At 38.9% G+C, this 16687-nt stretch overlaps 1 protein-coding gene across 2 annotated transcripts in view; it reads right to left on the bottom strand.

Annotated features, from left to right (window-relative positions):
• Positions 1–210: 210 nt before the first annotated feature.
• LOC109040134 (uncharacterized) overlaps positions 211–16687 on the bottom strand; it is a 42636-nt gene continuing 26159 nt past the window's right edge. For both annotated transcript variants that reach the window (XM_072297397.1, XM_072297396.1), the window contains exons 6-14: positions 16468–16666; positions 14867–15113; positions 13822–14006; positions 12275–12398; positions 10119–11550; positions 7904–8042; positions 6947–7137; positions 5725–5940; positions 211–4804 (exon numbers count right to left, since the gene is read on the bottom strand). In XM_072297397.1, the coding sequence (XP_072153498.1) occupies positions 4491–4804; positions 5725–5940; positions 6947–7137; positions 7904–8042; positions 10119–11550; positions 12275–12398; positions 13822–14006; positions 14867–15113; positions 16468–16666 (3047 nt within the window). In that variant the 3' untranslated portion in view covers positions 211–4490. The remainder of the gene's footprint in view (positions 4805–5724; positions 5941–6946; positions 7138–7903; positions 8043–10118; positions 11551–12274; positions 12399–13821; positions 14007–14866; positions 15114–16467; positions 16667–16687) is intronic.

Raw genomic sequence — 16687 nt, forward strand, 5'->3', positions numbered from 1 at the left:
TCGGTTTTCCATATCGATCTAGTTATTCGGATTGTCCAAGTGAAATTTCGGTTCGTTAGATTGAACGTTTCATTTGTGTGATCGAATTTAGGTTATCACACCGGCTTAATCGAACTGAATTTTTTTTTTTTTTTTTTTTTTTTTTTTTTTTTTTTTTTTTTATGAGCCAAATACTTCGGTCAATATGAAACACCTGAAATTCAGTCCATATTCTCGAACTTTATTATTAGTGCTTTGCAGCACTGATGTTTGCAAGAAAAACATCCCATGAACATTTAGACATTTTTTAGTTTCCCTTGTTAAAATGCCAATTTCTGTGAGAAATTTTTCAGTTTTTTTTGCTACATTTTTAAAAACTCTTCTTAGTAATTTGATTCAATCTGTGAGAAACTATAAAGAGAGCTATGTCCATAATAATGTCCCAAAAAATAAATGTCAATTAAAGGAAATTTAGAAACTAAGCCTGAATAAGTCATAATAGACATTCGCCCATATATGATATCATACCTACTTACATGGCATCATACCGCTATTTTTGAACCAGTATGATATCATACTGATTCGACATGATATCGTACTGATTTAGCATGATATCAAGCTAATCGACTTTGCCTGTGTCCTCCCTTCATCTCAGGGAAGGTTCAGATTTAGGCAGTGGCGATATTTGAAAGTTGGCAACACTGTTTTTTCTCCATTTAAATGTATATAAAACAATCGATTCTTGGTGAGGCCAATCGACATTTTTAAAGCCTTTATAAGGAGGAAAAACAGTGTTGCAAACTTCCAAAATCGCCAATGGATTTAGGGGAACTCACGCCAAAGACTGCACTTAGAAGCAAAATAATCCTAAATTCAGCCCTGATCCTCTTTGTTTTATCAAATTTAACATGGAAATATTTACAAACCCTTTAGATTTGGAACGTAGTCCCTAGATTCCTTTCGCACCCACTAACGACACTAGCGTGCCTGACATCTGACAAGACGATACAAACCACAAAATTAGCGTTTAGCGAAGTAAAGATTGATCATGATTCATGTCAACTTTCCGTGCATGCAATGAATACATTGGTTCTGCAGAAAATTTGCTCTATGACTAATTCCTTGATTTCAACTGTATATTTCATTTGCATAACGAGAGGCATCATCAAGGGAAGGAATCAAATAAGAATGTCATACCAGATCAATCTAGTTTAATGAACAAAAATAATTTTTATTGCCAACAAAAATTATTGCACATTTATATAATTACAATGACGAGATCGGGTCGTACCGCTAGAGTTCTACATTTATTATTTTGTACCATTGTAACAAAAATAAATTTTTTAAAACTAAACTTATTCATAGATAAGATTTTTATGATATTCATGTTTACCACAACATTAAATCATGGATCTTAATTATTTTGAGTGTGGAAGAAACATTTTGCGCGACATAAAGGACGTCAAAATATGAATGGGAGACGAGGCGAATGACCTGGAGTGAACTGAGCTAAGCAGAAAGGAACTCAGTCACATTTTAGAAAAAACCGTTTAAAATTAGGTCGACACTAGTGTTGTGTACTTGTACTTTTTCTCCTCTCAAAAATGCATCAAGTATGGTGAAACAATGCTTTAAATGTGAAAAAATGTAATATTAATAAATAAACTGATTGGAGAGTACAACTTCAATTTTTGTTTTTCTTAGTCACAACTTGATAAGACTCAGTAAAACTGGAGTCATATTTCTCCATTATATTTTCTTGCATTCCCTGCAATGAGACTTTACCAAAACGAGAAATTGTTGGACGATACTTTTTCGCATCATTTACATAACATTACTAAAAAAAAATACTGCAATTATAAAATCAGCAAATTGGAGCTACAGCCATGTAACCAACTTTATTTGCGTGTGTGTGTGTAAAATCGATTTATTCATATTCTCAATCGCAGGCAGTTTTCTTGTGTTACCTCGGAACGGAAAAATGTAGTTACGATTCTTCTACCTTTAACCACTGATAATGTGATGCGAAACTGTATAAAAATTCTCAAGAATATTCGCAAGATGTTTCGCAAATCTGCACTAACCAAATGAGGAAAATGTGCCTCCTCCTATTCCGCTTTATATTTCATGTCTTAACATTTAAAATTCTCTTACGTATATAATTTTCTAAAATTTGAAAATAAAATCTGAATAATTTATTCAGTGCTGAAGTTGAAGGTCACTTCTACAAGATAAAAACACAATTTTCTACCGAATTAAAGTAAATGCAGGGAAGTTAAAAAATAAGCACAAGGAACACTTGGAGGACTTAGAAAATAAGCCACCTTATACCATGATCTTAAAGCTTATTCTTGTTAAGTAAGTACGCACCATTGATTGAGGAAAAGTAATTAAAGTATTCTTAAAATTAAGAACAACGAAATACTCATTTCGCATTGATTTTATGGAGTATAATACGTCTCATAAATAAAAATTAGGATACGCAAACCCTCAGACCTCCGATTCCAAGCCAACAAAATTAACTGTAAAAATTTTCATTATTAGGGAACTCCGAAATTATTTCCTCAAAACATGTATATTATAAATGATTGAGTAGAATATATAGCACTAACTATAAGGCTAATGCACTACGTTCTACTTATCTAGAAATAAAAAAAATAAAACTTTTTGATGAACTCGCAGACGGAGAGCGAAGAATTAATGCTACGAGAGATGTTATTAAGATCAATTTCTTATTTGTTAAAATATAACGTCCGAGATCTTTTCCAGAAGGTTAAAAAATAACTTTATTAAATACATAGACATCGTCGAAGCAATACCAGAGAGACCCAAAACTTGCCAGCCAATTATCGAGCGGCATTCTTTTTCTGTAATAAAAAAATATTGAGAGGCAATACTCTCCCTAATTAGGGAAAACAACAAAACTTCCATACAGGCACGCTAGATAGACCAGACACTAGACCTTAAATAACAAAAATTGGACCATAAGTTGACCAATATAGTGAATTATACTCGGTCGGTGCGTGATGTGACACCCGTTTAGAGTTTAGTAAATGCTCGTGTGTCAGAATTGGCAGCTTTTATTTCCAGTGGACCTTATTATCACCCTCTTTGCATTGATGAACAAAAACGCGAAATAGTTTAGTAGTCTCTTACTGATTCCCTACCGGAAGTGCTCGCACCAAGGGTGACATTACTCCTCACTGAAAAAAATTTCTTGGACTGTCCAGCTGAATTCCGATGAAAAAGCAGACCGTGCCGTACCTGTCTGTTTCCCTCGCAGGAATTCCTATTATCGATTTTCTTGTTAATGCTAGTGGAATTTCACTATTTTTTGACGTCCTAGGAAAACTATCAGTGGGTCCATCCCTGTTATACCAACATAGCAGGGCCGGATTTTATGGGCCGCGGCCTATGGCGGCGAATTTAGGGGCCGGCAAATTTTTTTCAAATGTAGGTATCAAGAAAAGATCTGATTGAGAAAAAAATTACAAACAAGTAAAGGCGAAAACATCTCTCATCTCCTAAGAGTTTAAGTATAGTAACTTCTAATTTGTTCGTCTTTCGGTGGTACAAGAGACACCGCCTTTCATTAGTCTGATGGAGAGAGAAACCAAACACGCAATTTGGCTTGGAGCGGTGCGGCGCAGAGACCAATGATGACGAGGACTTGAGATGGAAAAGAATAGCCCTCGGCGTGCCGGTCAGCATGATACACATGTTAGCGCCTACAAGACTCCATGAATACTTCACGCATTGCGTCAAAAACAGTGCGGCCAGTGGCGGTCGGCGTGAAACGCATAGCGCCTACAAGACTGTTGGGATACTTCACGCATTGCGCTAAAAACAGTGCGGTTGGCGCGGTGGCGGAAATTAAAATCATTTAACCACATTCATGTTTATTCTTTCATAATTTTTTCAATCTTTTCTTATAAATGAAAGGCCTCGTTTATACAGAGATAGGTTTACGGAACTTGATTTTTGCGCAAAGTTCCGTGAAATTTTGCTGGTGTTGACACGGCTTTCACAATAAATGTGCCCAACAGGAGTAAACGCGTTTCATGAACCCCTACTCCTCCGGCACGTTCACTTAATGGTTTGTATCGATGTTTCAAAAGGAATGAGAAGGGGCGGCAAAATACAAGCGGCCCGTGAGCAGCAAGTATAGGTAAATCCGGCCCAGCAACGAAGTAATTTTTCTCAGCGCATAGACTGATTTAGTGGCTACGTCATTTGCAACAAACACAGTTCTAATTCGCGCCCTTTGCGCTATAATTTTAAATGCGTCAAAGTGTTTCTCAAAATCGAAATTTCTCGTATTTGATGAGTATTTAATTGATTTATGACCGGCCAATGACTAAATTCCAATAAATTAGTACAATTAACTCATGAAGTCGTACACGAGGTAATGATAGTTTGTTTTGGTTTGAACCGAGATTTCGATGTAATATCGAATGACGCAGTCACTAAATCAGTCTATGATGCCAGAGTTGCCCTGGAGATAAAAATGTTTACATGCTGGAAGAATGATGGTGCTTGTTCTCGTCCTTCTCGCTATCGGCGCCCCCTTTGATTGTGAAAGTGACGTAGTATCTTTTATTTTTGTCTAGTTTCTCGGTGGGCAGTGAGATGACCTGTCTCTCTGGGCCATGGCTCAGCTCCAAGGTGACCGGTCGGGTTGGATCCACGTTTCGAAGATATTTTGCGATGTCTGTTCCGGCTTCCTGCGACCGCTGCTTTTTCCCGCCTTCGATTTGCGGCAAAAATCCGTTTCTCCGTCCCACCGTTGTCGGTTTTGGCATCTGGTGGTGATTCATCTTCGCAACTGGAAAGCGAAACGCATGAAAAATTGCAGCGCATAAGAGAAAAAAAAATTATTTGGACTGCACTTTAAGATGAGGAACTAATATTTATGTCTCATCCAATGAGGCATTCGCATTGGCAAATTGACCGCACAAATGACGTGTAAAATGAGCTAGATTCGACGGCTAAAGTGCGAGAGCACGAATACGACGTTGGAGACTTCTTCTCATACTTCGTTTTTCCTTTAGAAAACAAGGCAACGGAATTTTCTGAACACTGCCTTGATTTTTCTACTCGAATAGCAGAATATTCTTTACTAATTTTAAAGTATAAAGTTGGCTTCTTTTTTATCGAAAGGATGGCATTGGAGTGGAAATGTTGAAACACCACAATAGTGATTTCCGCACTTTGGTCATCGATGTAGCTGTTCCTCATTGAAAATGATCGAATGGACTGTACATTTTGCAATTTGGGAGTAAAATTCCTGGCTCAGTTTAGAAACAACGTATGTAGCATTAGTTTTCCTATGCACATAAGAGTTTTTTTACGGATGAGCTAGAAATTTTAGTTCCTGATAGCAAAATTCAGTCTTGAAAAATCTTGAATGATCATCAGAATACCTGATGTTACCGGATCATGATGAGGTCACCGCTTTAATATCTGTACCTGGACGTTATACGGGTCAGAGAAAGCTAGTTTCTATATGAGAAAAGTCCAACGGATTGCATACCAACCCGGCAATACTGTATTGATGATCATTGAAGACCTTCTTGTACCTCTGGTGATCATTTAAGCATCATGATGATGTTTTATTTGATTCCCATTGCTACAAACTACAATCCAGTTACCTTGACTGAAAACTTTGGTGTTCCAAACGAACCGAAGTTTTTTCTCCGTGCAGTACAATCTACTTTTCCATCAAGTTGTTATCGCATTACTTACTGTAGGCAGCGCATGGGATTCCGGTGTACGCATGCGTGGTGTGGTAACAGCGGTGTGTGCAATGAGTGCATAGCATGGGGTTGTCGGGGATATTTTCTAAGATTGTTTTGCCTGCTCTCGTTCTTCTAAGGGCTGCAGTTAATTTGTCGAGGTTATCTGAAGACTTAATCCGGGGTATCAGCTTCTTGTCTGATGACTGCAGAAGCCGTAACTGGTCTGAAACAAAAAGTTTTCCTTTGGAATGTCGCATGGAAGAATTTGCGCGAGAAAAACAGGCTTGATCTATTTGAAAGCATGCCTTACAGTGAGTTCATCGCAGAGTCAATTTTTGAAAGTTGGCAACACTCTTTTTCTCCATTTAAATGTATGTAAAACAATCTAATCATCTCACCTAAAATCGATATATTTAAGGGATTTGAATGGAAGAATAACAGTGTTGCCAACTTAAAACACCGCCACTGGTTCATCGCACTAAGTCTACTTTAATAAAAGTAGTTTGTAAGAGTGGAATGCGCGGAGAATTAACATCGCAATGTATCCTATTTCCCGTCATGTTTTATCGAATTCATACATTGTTAGTACTTTTTATTAAAAATCAATTTCAAAATTCAACCTCTTTCATACTAAGACGTTTTATGATTTCACGATTCACACTGTCCTTTAGACGGAAAAAATATTATTTTTCTCTGTTAAACGCTCATTCGTCCAAACCTACACGCAGGAGAAAAAAGAAAGAGGAAAAATGATTTTAAAATGAAAGAAGCAACAGACAGCTTGTTTAAATGGATTGCACATTTTTTTAGTTTCACGTTTAAAAAATAAAAATGAAAAAAAAAAACTTCGGAAACATGTTAATAAAGCTCAATACTACAACACTGAAATGTTGACCAAAAAATGTATAAGAACAAGAATTTAAGTTCACATAAAGTCTCGTTACCTCAAAAACGCAGATAAATATTGAAATTGTTGGTAAATATTTTTGAATGAGGAAAGGCAATCCCCTGAGCAATCCAAGAGAAACCTTTGATTTTTTTTTACAAAAACTTAAACATGAGCAGAGATTTGCATGACTGCAAACATTGATACGCATTTCCTGACTTCAGCTATTCATACAATGCAATCAACCTCTGCGATCTTAACTCTTCTACCTCCGTATTTTCTAATTAGCTATCTTAAGTAGTAGCTACCTACATGTTCAATATAATATGTAAAATACTCTTACCATAGAGATACCGCTCGAAGTGTTTGAAAGAATAAGCCCCGTCATACTGCCTCAAACCGACGATCAGACCAGCCTTTTTGTACTCATCAACTAACCGCTTCACCATCACTTGCTCATTACTTTTCCCTGCTCGAATTTGCAATCGCTTGAGTTCCAAAAGCTCATTGAATATTCGCCTCTCCAAATGATACCTATAAATGCGAGTAAAATTAATTTACAAAGTATAAACACGGATGAGTCATTCGGATCGCTGATCATGGATGGAAAAAACCCCCGCTGAAATAAATGTATATTGTTTATCCCCAAAACATATAGAGATATTGTCCGTAGAAATTAGGGAGGTTTGACACATCCATGCTCCAGGCTTTCCAATTTTTTTAGGATTAAGGCCTAGTAGAATCTGATTCTGCAGATCCACTCGTCCGTTCCATGATAATTTGACGCTACTACCGGGGTTCAAACCTGGGACCACAGGAGTTTACCTAGAGTCCGACGCGCTGACCACTAGGCAAAACTGGCCTGCAATAAATCTCATATTTAATCTGGGAATAGCCTATTATTAGGTATCATAGTAACGATTTACATTGGCGTGTTCCGTGCTAGAATTCAGGAATAATCAAACAATAAAGTCGATCTCCAAAACGCTCTGAGAATTATTTAACGTGAATCGGAAGACTAGTACAGCAGTCGGATTGTTCTTGTCCGTAAATTCAACATTTCCTGCTTATTTTGTGTCGCATCCTTTGACTATTTATAAGTCCAATGTGATCAAGGTCGTTGATAAGGAAGATCAATTTCCTTGATTCAAGGATTAGGACGGTTTGCATTCGTTTTGTAAACACGCGGACCTCTCTGTTCTATCTCAAGATAAACTTGATTCAAAGCCAGCACGAGCGTCTCGTTTCGTTGCGGTTTTATTAGTATGTCTAAGGATTAACGATTGAACTGTATACTTACTTTCTTACGCTATTTTGTACAGCTTGCGTCACCGAGACCACATTAATATTCGGCTCTTCCTCGTCGTCCCTCTCCTTTTCCTTATCTTTCTTTTGACTTTGCGAGATCGTGCTTTTCCCCCTTTTAATTCGCGACTTGCCTGTGAACGCGGAAAAATTAATAAACATATGATAAAATAAATTTTCAGTTATTTTGAGAATCCAGCGAGCTGCAGAACCTTGAAGAGATAAAATTGGACCGTCCCAGCACGATCCTTTTGGCTACAGCCGTTTCACTAACTAAAATTCGTAAGAGTAAATGGATAGAGTTAATCAGAAGGGAACCAACCCACATTTTCGAAAAAATTGAGTTAAGAATGTTTTCGAGTTTCAATAGTCGTATATATTTCCCCTGCCAAAAACTCAAAAGTCAAGGAAGAAAATTATCTCTGTTAAGAGGGGCCAAAGTTTATTTTCTACATTGAGCCTTATTGAGAAATAAAACTTCAAACCTCTTTTTCCCAGTTTCAACTTTATGTGGGATGGTTCCTTTCTATTAAACGTTGTCCAAATGTAAGGGGAAAACAATGGTAACATTTGATAAACAAAGCAGAGAAAGTATGAATATAATCCGGAACTTCTCGGTGATTACGCGGCCGATATCAATGGGACAAAATAAAACAAAATTACAAATACAAAACCAATCAATTTGTTTTTTAAAAAAATCAATTTGTCCCATTGAGAATGGCTGCCTAAATAGCCGAAACGTTTCAGGTTTTTTTGTCTTTTTATAGCCTTGTTCGGTTCTCCTAATCGGGCCTCGTTTTTTAACTTTACACCCAAATCTGAGTGATACTTCATTGGCAGCAGAGCGCAGAGCATTGCGAGTTTACGCCTCGCGCGATCGCGCCTTCAATTTTTCAGATGCAACACGGTCATCCATCAAGCACGAATAGTTGTATCACTGCGCCGTTATCAACGCGCGTCCGTCACTCCAGCCCCTTGCTCTATTCTCATATTGTGCCGACTCCATTAGTCTCATTTTTAAGGGTGTTTCAAGGGCTACGTGGACCGCTGTAATGACCTTTAAATGTATGAAAAAATTGCAAACCTATTCTCAAAATTACAAAAATGGTGAAGTCCTCCTTCGTCCCGTGAAACCGTCAGTTTGCAGATATTGTTCCTAAGCCATTGATGTATTGTATTTCATAATTTATGTTATTACCCTGTCTAGTGTTTTGTTGTTGAGCGTTTGGTTTTTTCATCCCAAAATGTTTTCACATAATTTTACGCCAGATCATTGCTGTGACGGTCAAAAAAGTCTTAAGATTTTCAAAAAGTTTCGCGCACTCTCGTTACAGATCTGGTGGCTAATTATTAAAATTAATAAACAAAGATACAGTAAAAAGAAAATGGAGCTATCCTATCGGTTGAAATAGGTGGCTCTAATAGTTAATGGGGAAAATGATGAATTAGCCTACGGCAACTCAAGTAAAAGGCTCCAAGGTTAGTCCATCCTTTTTTCCTTTAGTCTATTACAGCCTCCGTTTTAACCTAAGGATTGCTCCATTTTCCCCTTGTCTGCTTTGTCTATCGCTATGTCTATCAAATTCAATAAATAGCCCGCTGAGAGGATATAGATCCAGCAAGGTGATTGCTGAAATTGATAGACAAAGCGATAGACAAAGAAGACATAGGGAGAATGGAGCGATCCTATTGGCTGAAGTAGGTGTTCCCAAGGATCTGAGGGAGAAAACGATGAACTAACTATAGGGTCTCTCATGGGTTGCCGTTAAGTAGTCTATTATCTGCCTCCTTTGTTCATTGCAACCACCCGCTTCCGCCAATAGGATCCCTCCATACGCCTTTTGTCTTCTTTGTCTATCGGTTTCAACAATCGATCTGCAGCGGGCTGATTATTGAAATTGATAGACAAAGCTATAGACAAAGATGACTAACTGAAAATAAAGCGATCCTATTGGTGGAAGCGGGTGGTTGCATTGGACAAAGGAGGTAAGTAATAGACTAACTGAAGGCAACCCACGAGAGACCCTGTAGTAAGTCCATCATTTTTCCCCTTAGTCTATAACAACCACTCGTTTCAACCAACAGGATCGCTCCATACTTTCTATGTCTTCAATGTCTATCAATTTGCCTATCAATTTCAATAATCAGCCCGCAGAAAAGATTTCGAGTCCAGAGGGCTGATAAAACTCTAGTCTAAATGAAATAATTACCTCTCTCCGTCGACTTATGCCTCCTAGGCGAGGGCTCGAAGCCGGAATCAACAGGCTGGGACGACTCAGCATCTTCATCCGAGAGCACCCGGAAGCTCTGCGACTCCCGCCTCTTCTGCAAATCCGGGACGATCGAGAACGCCCTCTCGCGTTCGGACTCGACATCATCCTTTCCTAACCTCTCGCTCGCATCGCTCTGCTCGTTGCTCGCCGTTTGGTCGGCCGGGGTCCTTTCCACTTGCCCGAACTCGATCTCGCCGGAGACAACGTTGGGCTTGGATTCGTCTCTGGGTCTCTCGTCCTTCGTGTAATTCGTGTCGATGTCTACCTTCTGCCCGAAGACCTCCACGACCTCCTCTTTCGTCGAGTTCTCGTAGAATTTTTCACCGTTCTCGTCGTTTTTTGTGCCGTACTCCGTACCCTCGAACGTGGACCGCTTTTCACGTTTCGTTTCTGAAGTTTCTCGCTTGGACTCCTCGAGTTTTGAAACGATCTCCGTTGCAGTTGTGTTGTTCTGGCTAGTACCTTCGCCGTTTCCGACGTCCGAATTTTGCACTTCCGGCTGGAGGACTAGCTCTTTTTCTTCCCCGCTGTCTTTTGTTTCGGCTCTTTGGCCATTTTCCTCGTGTTCCTGGTGGACCTCAGCGGTGACCACTTGCCGGGTCACCGCGTCCTCTATGGAGGCCGCATCCTCAGGTTCAACCCTTGAACTTTCACCTTCCGTTATCTCCGGCACCGCGTTTCCGGTTTCAGCAGCCGCCACTTCCGATTCCGGTCGATCCGTAGCCTGATGCTCGCCGTTCACCGTTTCTTTCTTTTCCGTTTTCTCGGACTTGGTCGTTTTCGTTTTCGTCTCCTTCTTTTCTGACTTCTCCGTATCACCAGTCCGCTCCACCACTTCCTTCTTCACGACTTTCGTTTCCTCTTTCGTGCTCTTCCGGCTCGTCTGTTTCCGCACTTCCGGTGCTTGGTTTCCGGTTGTTTTCCCCGTTTCCGGTTGACTCTTCCGCGCGTCCGACGATTCGTCCGTTTTGATTTTAACTTCGAAGTTGGCACTTTTAGTTGCGTTGTTCTGGTCTGTTTTGCTCTCTGTGGTTCGCCTCTCGATGCTTACGCTTGTTTTCCTCCTAGATTGATTTCCGGTTTGTGAATCTTGGTCACTTCCGCTAGACTCTTCGCTGCTGCTGTAACTACTCTCGCTATGCCTCCCATCCTCTTCATCACCTTCTTTGTGTTTGCCTCTGCTTCCTTTCCTACTTCTATTTTTTGTTTTACTTCGTCGTCTTCTAGTATCCTCTAATTCTTTCGTTTCTAGGTCCGAACTGTTGTCTGAATTTCTTGAATGCCTAACTCTACGTTTCCTTCGCCTACGCTCATCTCCGCTGGGATATTCGGATTGTCGCCTATGTCTAACGTCTTCTCTAATTCTAACCTAAAAAATAAGAAGAATATGAGTACGATAAGTGAAATGGTATATATGCCGTTTGGATTCTGCCTGAACAGATGTATTTTACAGGAATACGTGGTAAAAACATGCTTCATTAATTTTTAAACATAACTTCATAATGGAATAGATCAAACTATGGATTGAATTGCTTTTAAATTGAACTTATTGAGCCGATAGAAAAAAGAGCTTGATAAGCCCTTGAGCTTAGAAAAACTACTGAAATTGAAGAAAAAAAAGTTTCAGCAGGAATTTTTGACATCCCACTTTCATAACATTTAATAATGTTCAAAATTAACTGAAGGGTACTCACAAAACCCTATCTAGACGTGCAATTTTAATCCGGGGAATGGAGGGGAAGCCCTTGTATTTTGGATAGAACAATATACCATCCAAAGGAACCTTTTATTTGTTCTCTTTTATGGAGCAATTTTTAAAAAAAATCCAGGATAACAATCCATAGGTGAAGTACCTTAAAGATAATGTGTGCTCAAAAAATTCACTGGTTGACGCAGAATTAGTTATTAGGTAAACGATTAGATATTGGGTCAATTTGTCTCTCTTTCCTTTCATAGTATAACTCCTAGATTACTAATACACATGTGCACGCACATCTTATAAAACTGAGATTGCAATTGAAGTTTTATTTTAAAAATTTTAAGTTAAAATTTTCAAAAAATGTTCAAACTTTCATTGGAGTCTCAAGGCGCACCTGAACTGTTCGACTTTTTGTATCTAAAACTACTGGACTGGAAGATAAGGATTTTGCTCCTCGGGGTAAAGCAGGTACTGTGAGATTATCTGGCGTATTCATTTGGTCCGAAATCGATTCTGCCCTGGAAGAGGAAAAAAGTAAAAAAAACATCAATTCTGATAAGCTTACAAAAAAATAATAAAACGCAACAGATTTAGTTAAATTGTGAAAGTTCAATGTTTAACTTCTCAAAAATGCATTCAAAATGTGATTTGACGATGGCTGCATTCTGAAAACACTTCTTTCAACTGAGAAAAGTTTCAAAAATGTTGCGTCTATTTCAATTCTTTGAAAGGAATTAAATTAAGTTTATTACTTGAAATTGTGATAGAATATTCGTAGGGAAGATCATAAAAACAATCAAGAAATGACATGAATATTGGTTTTAATTTTGTTTTTAAAAACAAATATAATATTGGAAATGCACACCTTCACACTGATTCCAGCTAATTTTAGGTATTAACTCATGAGAAGAAAATACTCATCCAATCAAATAAATATAAGAAAGTAATTTAATGTTTCTTCAGACAAACAAACGACATTTCTACGGATGTGCGCTCGTCAAAAAATGTACAATATTCACGGTACAATATTCGCAGATACCAGAATAAATAAGTACATAATTCAATATAAAAATATCAATTTTCATGAGCTCACAATTCAGTTTCCCAAGAACAGGCAGAAAAATGTGGATAAATTAACCGCAAAAACGGTCAAAGAAAGTCCAAATGAGCAATGCAACTATTCGGCCTTTCGAGTATTGCACAGTATCAAACTGAATTGAAGGCGTTTTGGTTTGCCGTGTCCTCAAAAGTTAATATCTCTCTACGTAACTAATAAACGATACTCCTCCTATTAAATGCAAAACATTTAAGTACAAAGACGAAGACGATGAAATTTTTTTATTAGTTGTTTTTGATAATTATTTTTTGAATTTTGTCAGGAAAAATTCTTACGTTGTTGTCATATCGCTGATTAATACCGTAAAAATCTGCGAGTCTCGACTTCTGTTTTCATTTTACCCGTGTGCTATTCTACTTTTAAATAAATATACAGAAAATGTCTCTTATATCTATGTCTCTATGTCTCTTATATTTCCTTGATGTCTTAATGGTTGAAACAGAAGCACTGCTATTTAGATTTGCGACGTTGCATATATACTTTAAAAAATATAATTTATCATTATCATCCCTCTCTTTGTAGTTGCTTTTGAAGCAATGCAACAAATATGGAATTGAGCCATGCGATTGGTTGGTTATAAGAATGACGTGGTAAAATGTTGAGCTCCGACCGTCCGAATAATAAACAAGCTAAAAGCGCATCTAAGTGATTGATGACCAGTCGATTATCCAGCCAATCACAAGCTCGTAACCGCGACAGCACTCCTATAAACCTGGCCAAATGCGACCAACCACATGGCTCTATTCCACCTTGATCTTGTTTCAAAGCACAAAAATTCAACAATCGGCCCTCCATGAAATCACCACCATGAGTTCATACATTACCTGTGAGGTCCACGCAATGCCGCTGAATGGCTGGTGAGTTTGCTTGCAGGAACGCCTCCGTGAAGTTGGAGATATTTGGCACAGGCACGATTGCCTTTATGCAGAGCTGCGTCCAGTGGTGTCATCAGCTGGCCCCGTGCTGTTCTCATCACTGGGTTCACCAATCCTTGATGGTCCAAAATTATCTGCGGTTTAAAGATAAGACATTCATGAAGGCTTGAATGAAATGATGCACAAAGAAAATTCTGCATCCGCATCCTGTTTGAATGCATTTACTCACAAGGATGCATTCCACGGGATGAAGTTTGGGTACTAACTGGACATTATTTCGCAGTAAGAAACTACTGGTTCTGGCTGAAAAAAACCCTATAAGAACACCCATCTCTTTAAAAAAAACTGATGGAGCGCACGTTATTGTACGAGTATTTAAAATGAGCGAAAAATATTACCTCTATACTAGAATATCCAGTCCAAATGAGCTTTAGCGGCCTGACACGACTTTTGACCAGTTTAATAAATTCATTAATCAAGCTTTGACCTCCCGTTTTTTACGTCCAATAGAAATACGTCCAATTTGCCGAGTGTTTCGAAGATCTTTGTTCAACTTAAGCGGCTTTCCTTTCGGAGAGGAATACCGCGAATTCGTCTAATACGAAGTTTTTTACAATGCGCCTCATAGACGTGTCTAGAGACTGAAAACATATAGATAGTATTCGATATATCAAGCGGGTGAGATTGTATCGATATCGATTGGTTCAAAACATTAACATAGCTTCAAAAGACAATTGAGTAATTTGACGGAACAGGTTTTTTTGTGGTAGATTTTTGATTCGTATGAGTACTAATTGGTTAAAAGTAGTGAAATTCCTACGAAATTTCTCATATTCAGCTTTTCCGAAATATATCCTTAAATTTTGGTTTGAGGTTATGTTCTATTGTTTTGAACCAAACGATACATCGAATCACTATCGAATACTCTCCATTCGACTTAGGTGGGATTTCATCTGAACCGTTGTTCGACTTGGCGAGCTTTTACTGTGCTTACCTTACACATTTCGACGTTGTTGTTAATGGCAGCGACATGTAGGGGGCATCGGCCGTCGTTGTTGGGGGCGTTGATGGCCTCAGGGCGGGCACCCAGGAGCCACTGGACAAGACTCCCCCTGCCGGCGGCCACGGCCTCATGGAGCGGGTAGTCTCCCTTCACGTTGCGCACCCATAGGTCAGCCCCATGCGCACCTAGCTTCCGCACCGTCTCCATCTGACCCTTGGCAGCTCCGCAATGAGCTGGGCTTTGGCAAACAAATATTTTTACATTATTTTTATAGAAATTTTGCACTCAAAATTAGGACACCCCGATGAAGTAAATTAGTGGCTACGTTATTCTTCCGATAAGTGTAAAAAACGGATTGAGGTCTGGAATACGAAATTTCATATGGGTCAGTTGCCCTGGTCACAGAATTGTGTTTTGATGCTTGATTCTAATAGAGTATCTACAAATATTATGATCTGACCAAACCACAACTTTCTATGCTCAATAATAACCGAGATATCGCCCTTTGAAAAGTCGAGATTTTGACGTAATCCACCGCGGTAGTGACACCCTTGGTTTCTTCCACCTTGGTTTTATCAGTAAGAAAGACACACATTGACATTGGTTACTCTAAGGGAAACGCGGATGAAAGTATGGTGGAAGAAACTAAGGGCGTCACTACCGCGGTGGATGACGTCAAGAACCCAACTTTTCAAAGGGTGGTACCTCGAGTAATATTGAACGTAAAAAGTTGTGGTTTGGACAGATCTTAATATTTGTAGCCAATTTACAAGAGTCATGCATCAAAACACAATTTTGTGACCAGCGCGACTGACCAATTAAATTGATTTATCACAACTTCCCAGGTCTGAAGTACAAAATTTGGTGTTCGAAAGTATGAAAAACTGAAAATCGATATTTTTTATCCTACACCAGCTTTTTTGTAGTGCTGAACAATTTGAGTTTCCACTTTAAAGGCACATTTGGAGGTACTCCATTTCTTATTTACCTACCCCTAGAAACTTAGCGTTCGAACAGCTGGTGTAATTTGAATCTAATCTGGAAGCTACGACCATCAAAACACGACTCTGACTTGGGTATGACTGACTTATTTTTATCATTCCACCAGACTCCCGATTTTTCCAGTCAATTTGGTGAAAATATGCAGTCGTTAAACTGAACTTGGTAGGGTGATTTTGAAATTGTTTAGCACTAATTTTGGTGGAAATTTCCCGCCCTTTTGAAATTTTTGGAATGTATTCACAAGTAAGGTAAGAGAACGCGTATTTTTAAAAGAAAGCCTTTCGAGCATGCAATTTACTTTAATTCATTAATGTTTAAACGCAAATGAGTGCTGTTTTCTCTATCAACTATCCAATAAATTATATTTGTCTAGTCCCAATTGATCCGGCTAATCTGGAGTATGCTGTACTTTCATATGGGCGTATTTATGCGAAACGGAACTATCTGCATTATGACGTGAGCCCTGTTATGCATAGATTCTTAGGGGTGTCAGGGCTCATATCTTAATGTACATAGTTCCGTTTGACAGGAATAAGTCCATATGAGAAGTGAAAGTGTTGCGAATACTGCGAATGTTGATTTAAGCTTACGTTCTGCCTTTGCGGTCCTGTCGGTTGGGGTGGGATCCGTTGCTGAGGAGGAACTCGGTGGCGTCGGCGTGTCCCAAGGTGACGGCGTAGAAGAGAGCAGTGCACCCGTTGCTGTCAATTACATCGATATCCGCCCCGCACAGAGAGACCAGCGTTTCAAGGCACTCCGTGTGACCTCTGCTCGCGGCACAATGTAATGCTACACACATCAACATAAAGC

Source organism: Bemisia tabaci, chromosome 2, assembly GCF_918797505.1.
Source record: "Bemisia tabaci chromosome 2, PGI_BMITA_v3".
In the NCBI taxonomy this organism is placed as follows: domain Eukaryota; kingdom Metazoa; phylum Arthropoda; class Insecta; order Hemiptera; family Aleyrodidae; genus Bemisia; species Bemisia tabaci.